Raw genomic sequence first — 20988 nt, 5'->3', positions numbered from 1 at the left:
AGTATGAAAACATTATTCAGTATTCCTTTAAATTTTATAATATATATTCCCAGCGAGAAATGACTTATTGAATCGATGTCTAATTGACGTCGAAGTCAACGATATTCTATCGAATTGAAATATTGCTCGAAATTTGAAGTTTATTTCGATGTCTGCGTTATATAATCATTTTTTAAAGGAAGATAAATATATTTATCTCTTAGACTTTTAAACAAGCAAATTATGTATTTTTTGTTAGAACATCGATATTTCATCATTTGATACCGATTTGTAGTTATTTCGATTTGCTTCGGAAACAAAATTTTTTAAAATAAAATTATTATTATTGTGCACATATTAATTATTATGTTTTATTATTTTAACAGAAAATACATAAATATAATTAATTAATTTCTTCAAAGTTTGGTGATGAATACATATCACAAATAAAAACAATTATTTAGTTTAATTTCTTATATTTGTTATTTGTATATAAAATAGAAAAATTTTTTTAATAAAAATTATTATATTCTGCATTAATCATTATCTTATTATTGAGACAAAAAAAGGAAATTTCCTTTTATATAAAACATAACAATTAATAATGCACAATACGATAATTTTATTTTTATAAATTAATATCTCGTTAAAACTATTGCGAAAATGGTAAAAGTACAGGACTTTCCGTCTCAGTTTAATCCGCTCTACCTGTCCATTATATTTATCAGATGAATTATGGGACACCCTGTATATATATATATATAAACCGAATTGTTATACAATATAAGATTGTAAGGCACCGTATCACAGAGAAAAAAAAGTTCACAAACCTAACAATTATATATATATAAATATTTTTTAAGTCGACAATGCATCGAAATTGACTCATAGTAAGCATCGAAAATTCATTACAATTGAATCGTTTTGAACGTCGAAAATTCATCGAAGTCGAATCATTCTGAGCATCGAAAATTCATCGAAATCGATGAATATTTCGATCAATTTTCGAAACATGTTTTCGATGTCGATTTGATATCATTTCGATGAGTCATTTCTCGCTAGGTTTGTATTATATAGTATATATATGTATATAGCCCGTATTTAGTATTATCGATAAAAGCGCGCTATTATCTCTGAAATTCTATAATATGCGTAACGTATAGTATGTTAGCGCACTTCATCGTTGTAAGTACATTCTGAATACGGGCCTCTATCTTTATTATTAAAAGTAGAATATTGTTACAAAATATATGTATACAAAATAATGCATGAACGAATACCGTGTGATTAATGTTTTCATAGTATTATTCAATGTTCATACTACTAATGGCAAACAAGAATAACATATGCAACATATTGATCTGTATCAATGTTATATGTATATATTCTGAAACAATGTTTTATCTTTATTATTAAAAACAGAATATTGTTATAGAATTCATGCATTAAGATTAATATAATAAAATATAAATCAATATATTGCATATGTTAATTTTTGTTTGTCATTAGTTGACAATTAAATATAAGGCATTCTCTTATATGTTATTGTTTCTCATTTATGATTCTAACTTTAGATTCTTTAATCATTTTCAAGTTTATTATTGTATTCTTCTTTTTCGGTTTTGGTGCCTGTAATAAAACTTTTATCTGTATCAATAAAGTAATATAATTAATCTAATTTAGGTACTTTTTCACTTGTATAATCAATTATATAATTAATCCTCATAGATTGTATGTTATTCTATTAAATATTTATTATAAGGAAGAAGGTAACTCAATATATTATCATCCATCCATATTCGATGTCCGATAGTAACACGCGTGTGATATTACACAGAATTAATACTCTTAAGAGAAACTAAGATTAATTTGAATTAGTTTGACTTTACCATTCCGATGACATCCGATTACAATAGGAAATATTTTAACATATCACAGTCATGATGATTGCATAGGAATTGTGACTCTTGTGCAACCTAAAGATCATGACTAGTAACAATTTAGAAACTCGTACAAAAAGATTTTAATAACCTTGGGTTTATAATGGACATCGTCGAAGTTGAACAACGAAGAAAGATAATGATTAAATTCTATTAAGAAAACCAAGTTTTTATGACAAATTTGTAAGCGAGAATTAGAGAAATTTGAAATTTGTACATACTGAAGATGACCTAATGGAAGGTTGAAACGTTTATGTTTTGAATTATTTATGATTAAAATAGTTACTTAAAAAGAAAAATTTTATCACACTAAAAACCAGTGTAGGTTTTAATGCTCCTTTTTTAATCAGTTTGATTTATTCTGTAAGCTGATACGATTATATTGTCAATATATTATAGTGTAAACCCAATGAGAAATGATAATAAAGTCGATATCGAATAGACGTCGATTTGATGCTTTCGACGTCGAATCATATAATATCGAACTTATACCTCAAAGCTCTGATTGGACGGCTCGTTATTCCCTGTTGCCTGTGCCTATTGCGTGTGTCTATTGTGTTTCCAGCTTTAAATCTATGTGTCCGACCTTTGTTAAATTCAATTGTGCCGTTATTAATACTTGACACTCCAAACAGACAAAAGGAGAATATATTTTTGGTAAAATGTATAATTTAATTCTAATATTAACTTAATATCCAAAGTCTTATTATGGGATTTTGCGAGCGCTATAGGTGAGTTACTCTATCAAAAATCTTTTATAAATTTGACATTTCATAATTTTAAAATATTATTTAGACAATACTACAGCTTTGGAAACTTGTGAGTAACCTATATTATCCGTCGCAGAATCTAAATTAATATTAAGATGATTGCTGAAGAAGATTCGAAAGAGAATCGAAATGTTCAAGACTTTTAATAAAGATGATTCAACAACATCGAATTGATTGAAGAAAATTTTTCTTTTTGGGAGAAGAATCCTTACGCTTTTTGACCTGCGTTGACTCTTATTAGCCTGACTTATAGATCTGAATTTTTCATATTTTTAATTCGAGAGTCTAAGATACATACAAATTGTATTTATATATTTTATTAAGATTATAAGTCAGCCTTTCTGCTAAGAAAGGTTGACCTTAAGAAAAAAGATAACTTAGAATGAAAGGAATAAAAAAAGATTTTTAGAATAAAAAATATCAATTTTAACAATAATTCATAAAATGTGCAAGACATTTATTTCAACCAGAAAAATTTAATCAGAGGTTTTTAATTAAATTAAGACTATTTTTACCAGAACAATAATATTATAGAACGCATAAATTGTATACACAGAATACATTGTTATTTTTTAGGCAAAGATCAATTATTGCACAGTTATAGTGTTCAAATATGCATATTGTAATCATTAATTATAACGTTTTTTTTCAATACTATAAGTGGCATATACTTTAACATTTTTAACCCTAATGATATAACTGTAAATATACAAAATAAATGTATTCTTAATAAAAATATCAATGTGTCATAAAAATACTTGAGATTTATGTATAAAAAATTATATATTTGTAAAATATATTTTGTCGATGCTATGTGAAAACCGCAGAATGGCAAGATTATCGAATTGTATCAAAACATTTTTTTTAAATTATATATTGTACCCAACATCATATATTAAACAAAGTCACGAATTTGCTAAACTTGAATTTAAAAAATTTTCAGACAAATAAATTTGTTTGCAATTTCAAGCATGATCTTTTTGAGTTGATTAATAAATTTCAAATGTAGACTACTTAAGGAGTAACGCCACCCTTGAGGCTCTAAAATGATACCTAAGTTTGGGAATTTATTAATACAACAATAAATTCCCAAACTTAGGTATTATCTTAGAGCCTCAAGAGTGACGTTACCTCTTAAGCTATTTTAGTTTCACGGTTAACATGGCATCAATAATTCATGGAAAATATTAAAAATATAATTATGTTATACTAATTATTATTAATGTTTGTGGTTAATCTAAAAAAAATACAAAACCATAATTAAATCTATTATGGCAAAATATTTCATAACGTTATAAACAATACAAAATAGCTATTTATAAAGTATCAATGTAATAAGTACATAATTAATAGAGCGTATTAGTAATTTTGATTTTTAGACTCGACTACTTCCTATATATAAATTGGAATTATATCTATATATTTGGAAAACTATATTTGATCATAAAAAGAAAATTTGCTAACAAATACATTTAATATTCAAAAGCAAAATTGTTTTCTTTTTTTAAATAATCATGTGTAAAAATGAAAATGTAAAATATATTAAATATTCTCAAAAATATGAGTGATTCATGTAACAATTTACATACTTAATACTTTCACTAATATTTTCTGAATAAATGAGATAGATTAAGATATAGATATATATATACATAAAGATAAAAACTTATCAATGACACATAATGATAATTGAAATATTACTGAAATAAATGCATAAAAGATATGTAGAAAAATTAAGTACTTCACGTACTTTAAACAATATAAACATACAAATATTTTAACGTATACTCTTTGATATGCTTTCTCACATATACGACAGTATTATCAGGTATATTGGTTTTCTTATACCCACACACCATGTGGATTCTTACTTGTGGGCACTGCAGTTTCCAATTGCCTTGGTGATCCTATCATCTTACGTGTACTCCCAGGTTTATGGGCACCTAATGATTAAGTGATTTTATTTATTAAATATTTTATATATATATACATATATAGGTATATATATATATATATATATATACATATATACGAAACAAAAACTTGATAACATACACATATACACATGACATAAATATGATATATAAATATAATGACCTTCTAATAAAGATTTGACTTGCTCATCTGAGCATGCAACAGCTAAACTTTGTAGATTTGCTTCTTTCATATCGGCTACCAATCTCTCTACTTGCAATTTCTTCTCAACGATTGCCGACTCCAGGTTAACTACTTCTAATTTTAAAGATTCTGCATGTTGCGAAGCTAATTCAGTTGCGCGTTTGGCTTGTTCCACCTCATTTTGCAAATGTTCCACTTCGCTGATTATTTTTCGTTCCATAATTTGCCGCTCATCTGTTTCACGACTTATATTATGTTGTTCCATTGCAAGTTCTTCCATAACTAACCTGTTATAATTCACATTGTAATTTAACGCAATGCAATTTCTTACATTATAATGTATTAAAGAATACTTGAGGAATAACAGATCATTTTCACAATTCTATGAATAAAATTGTGCTTGCATTTACCTTATCTTATTTTTACATTGAAGAAGTTCCGTTTCGCAATTGGCAAGTTTTGATCTAAGCAATGTTATTTCTGACTTCAGTGTTTTTTCCTGCTGCCTAACTATTTCACTTTCTTCTTCTACATGAGCCAATTCTTTCAACTAATCAAGGTAAATAATAATTAATAATTCGTTATTAATATTAATGTAATACATAGTAATTAAAGAAAAAAAAATAGATAAAAGTTACTTGTTCCTCGATTATTCGACCAGTAGACTCAATGCGATTCATTTCTTGGGAAATATAATCCATTTGATGCATTTGTTCTCTACTCTTTGTTTCCCAGTACAATATTTCTGCATCAAACTAAAATCAATAAATATTATAGTTTATTGTATATTTTTGTAGATAAATTAATCGAATCAATCTTAAGGTCAATATTTAGAAAAAATTATTAGATATTCTTTGTTAATTATATTAAGTTAAACTATCGAAAAAGTACTTACTTTTGTTAGATCAGCTTGTTGAGCATTAATAGTATCCCGTTGCTTATTGACTAGTCTTATAAGTTCAACATATCGTTGAGTATAAGCGACAGTTGCCATATTTTGTGCCGTGACAGAAAGTGGATTAACAGATTGTGTAGGCACTTTTGTATCTTGAAATTCCTATAAAAAATATATTGTAAATTGCATGCAATCCCATAAATTATTATATCGAACATATTTATAACAACAAAACCTGGATAAGATTCCTTTTCAATTTCATGGAATTACTAGACGATGGTTGATCATCTTTGTGCACATGAGGACTTCCACTGCCATGTACAAATTGTGATCTTCCAGGACTGTTTAAATTTGGTGGCGGTGGATCTCGGTAAGGTGGCAAAGTGCGTAAGGGTGGCGAAGCTGGGCCTGGAGGCTCTCTGTAAGGTGGAACCTCGCGTACTTTTTTTTGCGACAAGTGTGTTGCAACTAAAGAAAACAAAAATAGATTAATAACGAAACAAATAATATCATGAGAATCGTTTCAATATATGAAATATGATTATATTAGCATACTTAAAGTGTATAATAAATTACAATAGAATAAGTTATTACAAGAACGAAGGACTCTTGATTTAAAAATAATAACGAGAAAATAAAGGGCATATAAGAGTCAAATATAGTAAAGTATATTAAAACATGAAAAATCAAAAGAAAATATGAATAATATAATATTCTATAATTGATTAAACTATGACAGTTTCGGTCTGACGATTGAGCCTTCTTCAGATATACATACAAGAGATGTTGCATTAGATGAAAACAATCAAAAAGATTATACATAAAGTGATGATGGGCAGTGAGATGCTTTACTGAGAAACGGAAATCACTCGCAAACGGCTGGTATTACAATGTCAGATTTTATTTATTAACGGTATGTAAGCTTTATGTAAACTATCTGTATCTGTTTGTAGGTTTAAACTGTTTTTTGTTTTTTGATGTTCAACATTTCAGAGATTAAACGCTTATTATAACAAGGTTCTTCATCTAAAATTGTCACATTATCCCAATCGAAGTTATGTTCTATGCTCAGTTATCACTGATCGAGTGGACGTGTTCCATCGAATGTGATTTTTGTGTTAGTTAATTCTTGTCTTCAGTTCTACCAGTCTGTCCTACATATGTTGCATCACAATCAACACACTCGATCTCATAAACATTATTTTTTGAAAAATAATGTCGAGAATCCTTATGTACTTTAATGTATTTTCTTAATTTCAAACAACCGGTCATCCAGCCGTTTGCGAGTGATTTCCGTTTCTCAGCAAAACATCTCACTGGCCATCATTACTTTATGTATAATTTTTTTCTATCTTTTCGACTGCTTTCATCTAATGTAACATCTCTTGTACGTATATCTGGAGAAGACTCAATCGTGAGACCGAAACATGTCATAGTTTAATCAATTATAGAATATTATATTATTTATATTTTCTTTTGATTTTTCATGTTTTAATATATTTTATTATATTTGACTCTTATGTGTACAATAGAATAACTCACTTTCAGCATTAGTCCCTCGCGTAGGCGACTGTGCTGGTTTTTGTACATTTTTTCGAACATTCAAATCCTTATTCTTCAAATGAGGCGTGGGCTGAACAACAGCTACATTATTCTCCATTTGAATCTAAAATAACATTTTTATTTGCACATATATAATAAAAATTAATGAAAAACCTAATGTAGACAAAGATATGACATAAAGATATAATTATAAATGTTACTAACGTAATAAAATTTATAATAAAGTATTTATTGTTAATAACATTTATCTAACTTATGCTAATATGTATACATGTTATGCTAATATACTAATATACGTATACATATTTGTCTTTTTATTTATTTATTTAAGAATATAGACTTACCTCTGTGCTACCTTCTGTAATACTTCCATGAAAGCCACTAAATGTAAGTGATTTCCTCGTATCTCTATTCCTCTCTAATCCTCCTTGTGTATCATCAAAATCTGAACTTTGCGTGGTTGACACATTTTTGCTCTCATCCTGTATACCAGCAGTACCCGTTCCATGCTCAGGCAATGAAATTGGTAATCCATTTGCACGCGATGAATATGTTAGTCGTGATGGTAACGCATTTGTTTTATTTTCCGGTGTGGAACGTCTCAGAATCAATTGAACTTCCGAAGAGTATTCACCCCATTTCATCAAAATCTGATAAATATAAATAATACAATGTAAATTTAATTATTTCTCATATGTGATTATATTAATATAAACATTTTAATTTATTAAAGACTTTTACGTTTTGTTAACAGTATAAAATATAAGCTCATGATATATTATCCTAGTGATATTATCATAGTACATGTAGAAGATATGCCTAACCTTAAGAGGATTTTCATAAGGTGCCAGCAAACGTTCATTGGTTCGCCAACGCTCCACCAAAGTAAATCTACCCGTCTGAGCTGTAGCGTGAGCAAGTGCATACACTACATCCTAAAGATAAATAGTCATCAGCAGCAGAATTTAAAATAAATAGTCTTGCAAGAGATAAAACAAAAGAAGCATGATTCTCAATGACAATAATGATAAAATCTCAATCACTGAATCATGCAATCAGTCAAATTATTGATTTTCTATATTTATTTTCATAATTTCATATATATATATGTATATTACTATTGCATTGTGCTAATAAAAATTTTTGTGTACAACATAGTATTTTATTTTGTCCATTTGTTACAAAACAACTATTTAATTCTAATAACTATACATGTAATTTAATTGACATTTAATTCTTAATAATTGATATATTTCTCTGAATTTTCTATATTGGTATATGCATATACATGTATGTATACATATAGGTATACAAACACGTTTAAAGTTAGTACAATAGAATGGTTGTAAACAATAGCAAACTTCATGTGATATACATACTTGACAGGTGGTGGTCTCGGTAACGCCACACACAATGCGTTGAATTCCCTCCACCCACACCTTCAGCTCCATCATGTTAGGATGGAGATGATATCGAGTTCCGAACTTAATTCTTTACATCGCAGATGCAATCAGTTCGTGTCGAGAAACATCGGTTGTTCCTCATCTCCGTACGACTGTTGCCATAACCTCGCGATCGACCGCGTACGTCTTGATGAATTTTGACTCCAGACGAGGACAATCGGTTTTTTTCGATACGATCGTTTAATTATCGTCGAGGGTGGAACGGCTGTGATGAATCTAACGTTTGCTTCCGACAAGCTTTTAATTTCTCTTTAACTTCCGATGTATGATTACGGAGGTGACAGATGCGCTACTATGGCGACACAATACGTAAGTGGCGGTTTGCATTAAGTTATTGCATGTGCACGACGCGACGGGTAAACGATTGATAACAATTGATAAAGTCGAGCGCATATTCTTTCTTCAATCTCGTTCTTCGTCTCTTTTTTAAAAATATATATATTTATTTTTGAAGCAAGTTATTTGCTTCTCTCTGAGAATATCTTTAATGTTACGACTTTAATCTTGGAAATAAAAATTACACAATTACAATATGAATTTGGTAATATAGAAATCTCCTTTCTTTGCATTCAAAACGTATTATATAAAAATTAAGAAATGGAAAAGTATGCTTAATATATATATGATTATTAATTAATGTAATTTTTGTATATACTGAAAATAAATAAATCTTGATAAAACATTCGGTTATCCAGTCCTTTTGCTAAAGTAAGAAAAAATGATCGCAAGGTACCCCAGAAAAAGGACAAAATTATTTTCCATTAAAGGAAAATTTTATTTTTATATATACATAAGGAAAAAAAGATGTCATATGTATAAAGAATTACTTCTTGGCTTTCTTATCCTTTGCGACTTTAGTCATCTCATCGGGATTGTCCGATGCATCCTTAGCACGCTTTGCACGAATACCGACTAATCGCGCGTCAGCTCGAGCTTTACGAAGGGTTATATATGCAGAGAATTTAGTTTCCTCCTCGGTGACAGGACGAGCCTTTGCTTTAGCAGGTGCTTGATGTCGGATAGGCATAGGATCTCCCTTAATTTGAACTGCAAGTTTCCTCTCCTCTTCGGTCGCATCACCCTTCTTAGGCTGAAATAAAATAAAATAAGTATATAATTCAAATAAGAATAAATTTTTCATAAACGGTCAAACTATTATACATTTCTCAATTTTTAAATAATATCAAGAAAAAACACGTTCTATAAATTAATGATAAAGCAATTTGAAATTATGTACCTTTTTCTCATTTACGGGGAACAGGATCAATTTAGCCTTATATTCCTTCAAGCGCTGAGCATTGGTTTGCAAAGATTCAATGGACTTGTTACGACGGCGAGGATCAACCGCAATTCCGATTGTTTTAGCAAATCTCTTATTCAAACCACTAGCTCTCAGCTCAGCAAGCGTGAAACCTTTGCCTGCACGAACCTTGGTATGATAGCGGAATGTCGGACAATGTACAATAGGTCTCAGAAGATTTACAGGCCTAAAATAGATACAACCAATGGTATTTAACAGTTAAAATACAAGTAATTATCAAAAATATATATAAGTAATTTTATCGTGCAAATATGAGATTATTAAATATAATAGAGATTGGATCTAGAAATAATAGCAGTTCAACACAACATTTATTTTGTAATTTGCTAAAATAAGATTATTTTTGTGGCTTTAAAAGTATAATCTATAGTTAGTGCAAAGAAAACTTTCAACAGTTGCAAAATAAATATTCTACTGAATGCAGCCAATATTAATTATCACAATGCAATATAAATGTTCATGGACATACCCAGGAGGGAGAATTTAAAAGATGAATAAAAAAGATAATCTTATTTTTTATTTTGAATAAATTTTTATTATCACATAAAATATTTATTTCCTATATCATTACTCTCAAACATGTCTTAACTGTTGCACGGATTAGTGTTTCGTACTTGCGAAAATACCAACTTACTTTTATAAAAATTTTCCAATATATTATATAATACTTAGGTTTCGAATTTACCTGATGAATTATTTAATATACTCAAATAAGTGTATTTGATTATTTTAGAATTTTTATCATAATTGATGTTAATTACACAGTTGAGAAAAATAACAAAATAAATTATTAGTTACGTGTAAGAAGTATTGACAAATCACATCTTTGACAAATTTTTGATTAATTTACTGACCAGCTGTGTAGTTAGAACGATCTTGACAGCTGTTGTGTGAAGGAACATTATATATATCATGACTTTAGCATGTAATGTTCTCGCCAAAAAACAATTAATTGGTTGGTCTACAAGACCACATTCAGAAACAAGAACAGTGAATACTATGTTATTTTGAAATATATTTCTTAATGTATAAGTATGACAAAATTGGATTTGCAATTGACATGGCAAATAATGCTTCCTCTAATTTACGATTTATATTATTTAATGGTGCGGAATTTATTATGTGGATGTCTCTTATTAATTAATTTGAGTTATTCTATCATGATTCCTAATAATTTAATATTAAGATTTTGCATGTATTTCAATTATATTTTCTGCTGATGAAGGATGTATTATCAGAAACGTTCGGAATTATTTATTTTCTTAAGTTTTTTTAAGATTTTATTAAATTATATCAAATAAATATAAAATGAATTAAAACAATAAGATCTGATTTTTGCTCATTATATCTAGCCTTTGCTTATTTTATTGTATTGTCACTAATATAAGCTCATCATCATTACTATTCTTTTCTTTTCGTTACAACCATGCAAATAATTTCTGGAAATTAGAACTTTGACAGTGTTCAATACATAAGAAAAATTTTCACAAGGTTTTTGAATAAAAAAAAACAGAATATGTGCTGAGATATTAATAAATACTTCCTTTACAGCTAGACATTTTGATTTTAAAAACTATATTTGGCCTATACATTTTTCAGGAAAAAAATAAAAGTTATAATTTACAAAAATGTTCTTTTCCATTAAAAATCAAGAATGAAAAGGAGATATGTGCTAAGCTCCAAAATATCCACAAAAGCAATTTCTTAATGCAAAAAGATACAGTTTATGTGATAACAAAATTGATTAAAATTCACACTGAAAAAAATCTTGGATATGTCCATGCAAATGTTATATGTATGTCACATACCTAGGGGCAACAGCTCGTGCCTTTTTGATACGTTTTTGCTTACGACGGATCTTCCTCGCTGGTTGATTAAACCAGGTCTTCACGTATCGTTGCCAATCCTTATGAAAATGGCCATTTGGGATCATATTATTCCCCTTACCCATGGTTGACGCCTAATATCTAAAACAGAATCAAAATTAAACATTTGCGTTTACATCACGTTGAAAATTGAGATATTTAAATTAGATATTTTTGTAATCAAGATACGATGTTTGGTAACTAATTTGTGTACGAAAAGAAAGGTTAGGCTCTCTGATGAGCACAACAGCAGTTTAATTACACACATAAATAACCCATATTTTACACAAAATTGTAGCTAATGTTAGATACATTAAATTGATGAGAAAGAACTGCAACAGAGAAAAAATCGAAGAAAACAAAAGTTCACTAGCAGCAATTTAGCCCTGGATTCTAACCTCTCCTTCGCGGAGTAAACAGAATTCAAATCGAAAACAATTATTTCAATACAAGGATTACACATATGAGGCAAAAGCAGTTAGAAATATAAAAAGATGCACATTCCCATCGTTACATATTACGCAGCATAAACGATGGTAATACCTCGTACAGATTTAATTCCTATGACATTCACTCACCAACTCACGCACACGAGACAAATCGGAAAAGGAACGTGAGACCGGCGGAAGTGGCACTTTTGCGAGTAGAAATCTCTCTGTCGCGCAGGAACGGAATCTTTTTACGCGTTTTTCGAAGTTGATAACAATGTCAATAATAATATTAATAATATTCAAGGATAATTAATATTCCAGTTAATGAAGTAAATGATATTCTCAATCCATAAATAGTAATTTATCTACAGTTGTATAGAAAAATGGCAGCGCACGTAGCGTGAGTATGTGTGTTGATACTGCTGATGTGTTCACTGTCGTTCAGCCTCACTTTGTTTATACCGAAGAAGTCTGACTTTTAATGATGCAAAGATTACCTTATTCTTTCAAAATATCACGATGCAAGATACGAAAGTGTTTAAATAATTTTTTTCACCTATCGTTGCAACTGTCTGCTGTCGATACGCCATTGGTACCTTTGTTTAAATGTTTATCTCGTTGATTTTATGTAGAACGTTTAAACGTAAGACATAAAATTTGTTTAATTATTCTAGCCTGATTTTATTTTACTCGTACATGCAATAATGATAAAAAATTTTCAATATTTGGTAGCCTTATGGAAGTAGATTTTATTAATAAAATAGGATTGAAGTTCGAAAATTGTATCTCGCTTGGAATGTTATGTATTGATGAAACATTGCTTTTCAGCATTCAATATATTCGATAAACATGAAGAAGGCGACAGAGAAATATTGGGGTGATAAAGTTAATCCTTGTAAATCCAGTGTTAACAAAGATGCCAAAGATAAATTTTACATTCTTTCTATGTTTCCGTATCCGTCTGGTGCCTTGCACATGGGTCATGTTCGAGTTTATACAATAAGTGATACTGTAGCTCGATTTTATAGATTAAAAGGCAAGTCTCACAAAAACTTATAATATTGATTTATACAAGATTTAAAGAATAAGTCTTTATAATGATATATTTAAAAAATCATTTTTAATAATATAAAATAAATTTAGGCAAAAATGTAATTCATCCAATGGGTTGGGATGCTTTTGGATTACCAGCAGAAAATGCGGCTATTGAAAGACAAATCAATCCTGCTATATGGACAACTGAAAATATAGAAACAATGCGTAACCAATTAAAAATGTTAAATTATTCTTTTGATTGGGATAGAGAATTTGCAACCTGTGATCCAGATTATTATAAATGGACTCAAGAACTCTTTCTAAAGTTGTTCGATAAAGGTTTGGCCTATCAAAAGGAAGCTTACGTTAATTGGGATCCTGTCGATCAGACTGTATTAGCCGAGGAACAAATAGATGTAAATCAACGATCTTGGAGATCTGGTGCACTTGTTGAAAAAAAATTGTTAAAGCAGTGGTTTATTAGAACAACAGCTTTTGCAAAGTAAGTTTGAAAGTAATATGTATATATATATATATATATTTATATATTTTGTTCTGAAAAATTAATATTTTTAATAAATAAATAATGTCATATATAGATCATTATTGGAGGGTTTAAATGATCCAACTTTGAAGGAATGGAAAGATATTCTAAAGTTGCAAAAACACTGGATAGGTGATTGCAATGGCATTAATATTGATTTTAAATTAGTATCTGAAATTCCAGAGTTTCCAAGAACATTAAATATATGGATTGACACACCAGAATTTGTAGAGTATGCAAAGTTTGTTGCTATATCCTTTCAAAGTATATTAAATCGTAAAGAGCATACGTATGAAATAGATGTTGGAATAAAAGGTTTAAATGCAAAAATAATAAATCCATTTTCCGGTGAAGAGTTGCCGGTTTTTATCACTGACAAAGTTGTTTACCCACCGTGGAGAGATGTTCGCTTGGGTATACCTTCGGCATCGATGGATGATTTCAAATTTTCGGAGTTAGTTGGAATATCATTTACTCGGCATTCAATACGTAGTTACGAACAGCAACAGCAGAAGCTATCCGAAGTATTCCAAAAAGCTAGAGAATGGGGTATAGGCGGATATCCAGTAAGCTCGAAATTGCAGGATTGGTTAATTTCTAGACAGAGGTATTGGGGTACACCTATACCTATTATTCATTGTACAAATTGTGGCACACAACCTGTACCTCGTAATCAACTTCCTGTAATATTGCCAAAGATGACGAACTCAAGCTCGAATAAAAGGTTCTCGATTCAAGATATGAAAGATTGGTTGCAGACGAAATGTCCCAAGTGTGAAGGAAATGCTACTAGGGAAGCCGATACAATGGACACGTTTGTAGATAGCAGCTGGTATTTTCTAAGATTTATAGATCCCAAAAATACAAAAGAGATGTTTTCGGTAGAAAAAGTTAAGGAAATGTTTCCTGTAGATCTCTATATAGGTGGAAAAGAACACGGTATAATAGTAACATTTTCTTAATTACTGTACTTTGGAATTTTTATCAAATTAAAGTATTTTTTATAAATTTTACACCTTTTAGCTGTGCTGCATTTATACTTTGCCCGGTTTATGAGTCACTTTCTGCACTCGGAAGGTCTTTTACCATGCCGAGAACCATTTAAACAGCTCCTCGTGCAAGGAGTAGTAATGGGTAAAACATATCAAGTTATAAGTACTGGCAAATATATACTAGAAGATGAAGCGTTGAAAGAAGGGGATCAGTATAAGACGAAATCTGGAGAACTTGTCTCCATGCGCTGGGAAAAAATGTCAAAATCAAAGCTCAATGGAGTTGATCCTCTCAATCTGTTGAATAAATATGGAATAGATACGACAAGATTATTAATACTGGCCGATGTTGCGCCAACATCCACTAGAAATTGGTCAGAAAATAGTAAGTTTCTTAAATTACAGTCACTTGTTTAAATGCTTTTATTAGAACATAATATACTTATTCATAATTGCAGCTGTTACAGGTATAAACAACTGGCAAAACCGTCTTTGGACTGTTGTTAAACGATTTAAAACTGAACGCGACAAAATATCTCTGGAGGAACTCGAAAGCAAACCTACTAATCCTAAATACGCTGAACAGGATGCATACATGTTTGATAGCCGGAATTATTTTCTCAAAAACGTGACATTTAACATAGTAGAATCGCAGCAACTTAGTGTAGCAATATCTCGACTGCAAGGCCTTACAAATAGGTAAATAATTATATTTATACTTTAGTAACTCCGTTGCACAGTGTAATTTTAATTTTTAATATTTGAATATATACACATTGAATAAATCTGAATCTGTAATTATAGCTTACGAAAAGTTGACTTGGAGTGTCTAAGAAAAAGTCGCGAATTCGAACGAGCATTAGCTGTTCAAATTATAATGCTCGCTCCATTCGCTCCACATTTTGCCTCTGAATTATGGACTACGTTCTGTTCTGCTAAGTATCATCTTATAGATAACACTGAAGTTGACTTAAACAAAACTATATTTGAACAGAAGTGGCCAGATATTGACATGGATTATAATCTTGTAATGAATGTTTATGTAAGTATCCTGATATGTATGATTCTATTATTAAAATATAAATACATGAAAAATCAAGGTGCTTATAAAATTACATATATATTTCTATTTTTCAAATTTTAATTGATCATATTTACACCATATGTAAACATCATAGGTAAACAAAAGAGCATTTCTCAAAATGAAGATTCCTCGACGTGAATTGAACAAAATGGCAGCAGATACAGCGTTAGAATATGTGGTCCTCCATCCGTATTATCAAAAATATTCATACAATAAATATGTTGTAGATGTCAATTTTAAAGCAGAGAAAAGCTGTGATGCGTCGTTGTACATAACCATGGAAAAACAGAAAGAAGATTAGATAAAAAATAGCATTATTTTAATTTGTACACATAAGATGTTGATAGAAATTTATTATATTTATTAAAATATAACAAAAATATTTATTACGAAGAGAGACAACAAAGTTTTTTCAACTAAGATGATAGTTCAACTTGCTTACCTCATGTCATATTCTTTATATCCATTATCTGGAATGGTTTTCAAGAATTTTATATAATCAGTGGGAAGTTTGTTTTCTTTGGCTCCTTTTAATATTGTATTTCTGCACGAATCATGGAAAATTTTTAAAGAAAAATTTTAAGAGGTTAAAGATAAAAATAATTGTGTTAAAATTACTGCAGTTGCTTTTTAAATTGCATATGATGACATACAGGTATAATGGTGAAGGTCTCTTATCCATTGGAAGGTCTTCTGGCTTTATATATTCCTTTGGATTATTACATTGCTGGTACACTCGACAATTTAGAGTTCTACCACCAGGAGTTTCAACATTTACTGACATTGCATGATATATATTATCTTGAACACCTTCTTGACAGTCTAATGTAGCTAAATTGCACTTGTCTAATTCCCAGACTACACCCCACACTACTGAATGTTCTGTTTCTACAATTGTGGCAGATGTTCCATGCCATCGTTTAGAATATCTGTAAAAATCCAGCCTAAAATTCTGTAATAAAAATACATAATGTATATTATTTTATATAAATATACATACATGTAAATATACTGTATATATGTTAATAAATATATTAATATACAAACAATATAATGTATAAATGTAATAAGATTAATATTAAGATTTTCTTGTTTGCATTTGAAGAGAAATTTAATAAGTTTAATAATTTATAGTTTATATTATGCATCACTATCTTTTCATATAATTTAATATTTTTACATTTTATGAATATATATTTATAGATATCTCTAAAAAAAGATTAAACAAATATTTTTTTAAAATAGATATTTTAAAATGAGGTAGTCTGTATCGTTACTTTGCCTTTTGTAAAGTTTTACTACATGCTATATATAGTATACACATATATATATTTTTTATTTAATACATGTTAGTATTAAAATTATATGTATTGTTTAAAAATATTTCTATCTATATATACACATGTGTGTGTGTGTGTGTGTGTGCGCGCGCGCGCGCGTGCGCGTGCGTGCGTGTGTGTGTGTATACAAGATGTTTTAAAATTTACGCCCGCGAAGTACAAGACGTGATACTTTATGCTAAAACAAACAACTTTTTCCTTTAACGAAATTGCGTCCGATAAATAATTTTTGCGCTTATTTGTTGACTTCAAGCTGCTCTCCTGCAAAAACTACTTATCGGACGTAATTTTGCTAAAGAAAAAAGTTGTTTTTTGTGTTAAAACGAACAACTTTTTCCTGTAGTAAAATTACATTCGATAAATAATTTTTGCGTTTACTCGTACAACTTCAACCTGCTCTCCTGCAAAAACTACTTGAGTGTCAGCAGGGCTGGGTAATATTTCAAATAATTCCATTTTAAATATGTATTTAAAATAAAAATGGCATTTTACATTTAAAATGGAATCATGTCTATCGTTTAACCATTGGTCGTTCAGCAGAGAAAGCAGCTTTGCAACTGTTGTAAAATTCTTGAATACGATTGGTTTATACATTTAGATCCAATGAGGAACTAAGGGCAAGACCAATCATATTGAAGAATTTTACAACAGTTGCAAAGCTGCTTTCTCTACTGAACGCAGCCATTTATAAAATAGGTAAATGGGTTTCCTATATTTTCACAAATTTTCCCTAGAATCGTTGACGTATAAGAAGAATCAAGTCCTCTATGTTTTTTGGCCAAAGATTTTTATGAATATTTAAATAAACTGCAAATTAATTTCCGATAGTCCATAAATATCGAATCTTAATAAAAAAAAATTAATGTTCTAGCTTTATGTAAAATACTATATAGATTTCTAAAAATGTATATTACTCTTAACATCTAATCTTGACCGTAACCAGTGCTTCTCATATTAATTTGATTTATTCAAGTAAACGATCCCGATTCCAAATCATAATATTTTAAAAAATTTTTAATATTTTCTTTTTTCTCGTCAGAAATACTTTATTTACAATACTGTAGTCAGGGCTTCAAATTCCATTGAAAATGGATGTCAAATGTAAAATTTGAAAATAATAATTTGATTTATTCAAGTAAACGATCCCGATTCCAAATCATAATATTAAAAAATTTTAAATATTTTCTTTTTTCTCGTCAGAAATACTTTATTTACAATACTGTAGTCAGAGCTTCAAATTCCATTGAAAATGGATGTCAAATGTAGAATACTTTTAAAAAATGTATACCACCCTAACAGAAAGTTTTTACGAAAAACTATATAGATTGAAACAAGATCTTAGGAATTCTTAATTTTTCGTAGATATTTGTAGTAGAACGTAGAGTAATGTTGTTTGAAAAACCAAGAAATTCTCCGCCTTCAAACAACATTACTCTACGTTTCACTATGAATATCTATGGAAAAACTATGGATTTCTGAGGCAAACAAACCTCACTGTAAGTCCCACGAATATCTACGAAAAATTAAAGATTTTTAAGATTTTGTCTCATTTTAGATAGTTTTTTCTGTATTTTTTCGTAAAAATTTTTTTTACGCTAGGGCAGGAAAAACCATTTTGCATTCGAGAACTATTTAAAATACCTATTTGTCCATTTTACATTTAAAATAGATTCGAAAAACCCATTTTGCATTTTAAATATACTTTTTAAAAGTATTTTATAATTAGTATTTTAAATGGAATTTGAAAGACATTTTACCCAGCCCTGCTTGTCAGACACAATTTTGCAAAAGAAAAAATTGTTTCTTTTAGCGTAAAGTATGACGTCTTGTACTTCGCGGGCGCAAATTTGAAAACAATTCAAAACTGTATATATATACACACAGGGTGAATGTTAATGCATGTCTGTACCATGGGAAGTGAGTTATAAACTGCATCTGTAATCATCTTTTTTTTTAAATTCAAAGGAAGAATTTTAAAAAGTGAATTCTCTTTGAGTTTATAATGATCATCTGTGCTATTTCAGTACATATGTGCGATCTAAGCGAGTGCTTTCTAGCAAGAACAGTCACACACTGTGTAACACAGTGAATTGTTTCATCTTTGTTTAACTAAGCGAACAATAATGATTCACTGTGTTATATTGGCTGCGGTCGATTTGGACGCTTTCAGCACTTTTCAGTACTTCTTATTTTAGTCTAATAAACGATAAAGACAGAATGATGATTATAAGTGCTTAAAACGCGTGAGCGTCCAAATCGACCGCAGTCACTGTGTCTGTGTTCTTGCTGGAAAGCACCCACTGGTCATGTTCAGCAGACTCAACTGTTGTGGAGCAGATCCGTGAGCACTCGCTGCTATTAGTGTATTCTTCTAAATCATCCAATAACAGCGAGCGCTCATGGATCCGCTCCGCAACAGTTGAGCCTGCTGAACGCGACCACTGATAGCCATCTACATATGCACCGTTTAGATGATCAAACTTTATAGCTGCAGTCGGTACAGACGTATTAACATTCACCCTGTATAACAATTAATACACATATCCACATAAAGTTTGGAATAAAGGCCGCAGCACGCACTCTTCCATAACGCATGATGCATTGTGCATAAAGGAATCAACCAATAAAAATTCTTCTTTTTCATGGAATGGGAGGAAAGGAAAGATTCTGATTAGTTGATTCGCTTACGCGTTATGCAAAAGTCTGTGCTGCGGCCTTAAATCCCGCATTAAATCAACCAGTACTTTGTCAATCAACGAACTTGGAGACATGGAATAACTTAAAAGAAAAATATATATAAATCTTGATTTTCTTTTCTCAATTACCTTTATGTAACCGATGTCTTTCATTATTGCGGTCGGATTACATAAATGTATCCTCTTGGCGCATAAATTACTCCCATAAGCGAAATACAGAAACGTGTTTGTCATTTTTCAGACTGATCCAAACTGGTCTTGCAAACTTTTCACAAATAAAGGGTCTCTTTCACCAACCTCGATTAAGTTAACCAACGGTTACATGGGACTCATTTAGGCCCAGTTTCACAACTCATTATTACTCATTACTTAAAATAAGTTAAACCTCGGTTAAAAATTAACCATGAGTTATGAAACTGGGCCTAAATGAGATTGGTGAAGAGAGAGAAAGAGACCCAAAGTAATAAAATGTTTCGTTATCACACTACTCACTATTTGACGCTACTGCATTACTGTTGTCAAAATGACGACGAGGACGAGTCGACGAGCGCACATATATATAAAACACTGTGTGTACAAAATATATTGTGTGTGTATCTACGAAAGATAAGATATGTCATGATTCTTCCATCTGCATACAAATATAATATATATCTTATGTGCACAGTGACAATTAAGTTGTTGTTAGTAATAATAATCCTGAAGAAAGAGGACGCGCTCCTCGCCTCTCACGAGCGCCGTTTCGGTCTCTACGGTCACACAGTCTATTAATTAATTAACTTTTATCTGTCTAATTAATCAACCGAGTGAACCGAGTCTTCTGTCAGGATTCACAGTGTCAGTAAACCCATCGATTGATTTGAAGCGCGTTTTGTAACCTAAACCTAAACCTAAACCTGACCGATCACATCTGAAGCGTTCGGTGAGTTCGTGGTTGTGTATTGTGTTCGGT

At 30.1% G+C, this 20988-nt stretch overlaps 4 protein-coding genes across 8 annotated transcripts; 1 reads left to right on the top strand and 3 right to left on the bottom strand.

Moving 5' to 3' along the window:
• Positions 1–4493: 4493 nt before the first annotated feature.
• On the bottom strand, positions 4494–9022 carry RASSF8 (ras association domain-containing protein 8). Of its 2 annotated transcripts, none has more exons than XM_018520118.1 (10): positions 8645–8719; positions 8090–8200; positions 7610–7915; positions 7245–7368; positions 5938–6170; positions 5703–5864; positions 5446–5562; positions 5218–5357; positions 4787–5094; positions 4494–4632 (listed from the first exon to the last, which is right to left on the bottom strand). In XM_018520118.1, the coding sequence occupies exons 1-10, from the start codon at positions 8717–8719 to the stop codon at positions 4532–4534; spliced, it is 1677 nt and encodes a 558-aa protein (XP_018375620.1). In that variant the 3' UTR covers positions 4494–4531. The 2 variants fall into 2 exon arrangements, with proteins under 2 accessions (XP_018375620.1, XP_018375621.1); XM_018520119.1 differs by having other exon boundaries at positions 4532–4632; positions 5938–6167; positions 8645–9022.
• A 495-nt stretch (positions 9023–9517) lies between these two features.
• On the bottom strand, positions 9518–12568 carry RpL13 (ribosomal protein L13). Of its 2 annotated transcripts, none has more exons than XM_018520103.1 (4): positions 12493–12568; positions 11858–12016; positions 9966–10215; positions 9518–9818 (listed from the first exon to the last, which is right to left on the bottom strand). In XM_018520103.1, the coding sequence occupies exons 2-4, from the start codon at positions 11998–12000 to the stop codon at positions 9552–9554; spliced, it is 660 nt and encodes a 219-aa protein (XP_018375605.1). In that variant the 5' UTR covers positions 12001–12016; positions 12493–12568; the 3' UTR covers positions 9518–9551. The 2 variants fall into 2 exon arrangements, with proteins under 2 accessions (XP_018375605.1, XP_018375604.1); XM_018520102.1 differs by having other exon boundaries at positions 12458–12537.
• Positions 12569–12717: 149 nt separating this feature from the next.
• On the top strand, positions 12718–16344 carry LeuRS-m (Leucyl-tRNA synthetase, mitochondrial). Its single transcript, XM_018520190.1, has 8 exons — positions 12718–12937; positions 13174–13381; positions 13489–13882; positions 13980–14863; positions 14948–15301; positions 15375–15615; positions 15721–15958; positions 16095–16344. The coding sequence occupies exons 1-8, from the start codon at positions 12827–12829 to the stop codon at positions 16299–16301; spliced, it is 2637 nt and encodes an 878-aa protein (XP_018375692.1). The 5' UTR covers positions 12718–12826; the 3' UTR covers positions 16302–16344.
• On the bottom strand, positions 16175–20988 carry LOC108769292 (gamma-glutamylcyclotransferase). Of its 3 annotated transcripts, none has more exons than XM_018520191.1 (5): positions 20529–20988; positions 20166–20333; positions 16654–16952; positions 16443–16544; positions 16175–16252 (listed from the first exon to the last, which is right to left on the bottom strand). In XM_018520191.1, exons 2-5 carry the CDS (start codon positions 20268–20270, stop codon positions 16237–16239), a joined length of 522 nt encoding a protein of 173 aa, XP_018375693.1. In that variant the 5' UTR covers positions 20271–20333; positions 20529–20988; the 3' UTR covers positions 16175–16236. The 3 variants fall into 3 exon arrangements, with proteins under 3 accessions (XP_018375693.1, XP_018375694.1, XP_018375696.1); XM_018520192.1 differs by having other exon boundaries at positions 20166–20320; XM_018520194.1 differs by having other exon boundaries at positions 20166–20301.

Source organism: Trachymyrmex cornetzi, unplaced genomic scaffold, assembly GCF_001594075.2.
Source record: "Trachymyrmex cornetzi isolate Tcor2-1 unplaced genomic scaffold, Tcor1.1 scaffold88, whole genome shotgun sequence".
Classification (NCBI taxonomy): domain Eukaryota; kingdom Metazoa; phylum Arthropoda; class Insecta; order Hymenoptera; family Formicidae; genus Trachymyrmex; species Trachymyrmex cornetzi.
The sequence above is the reverse complement of the archived record's forward strand: the minus strand, read 5'-3'. Positions and strand labels throughout refer to the sequence as shown.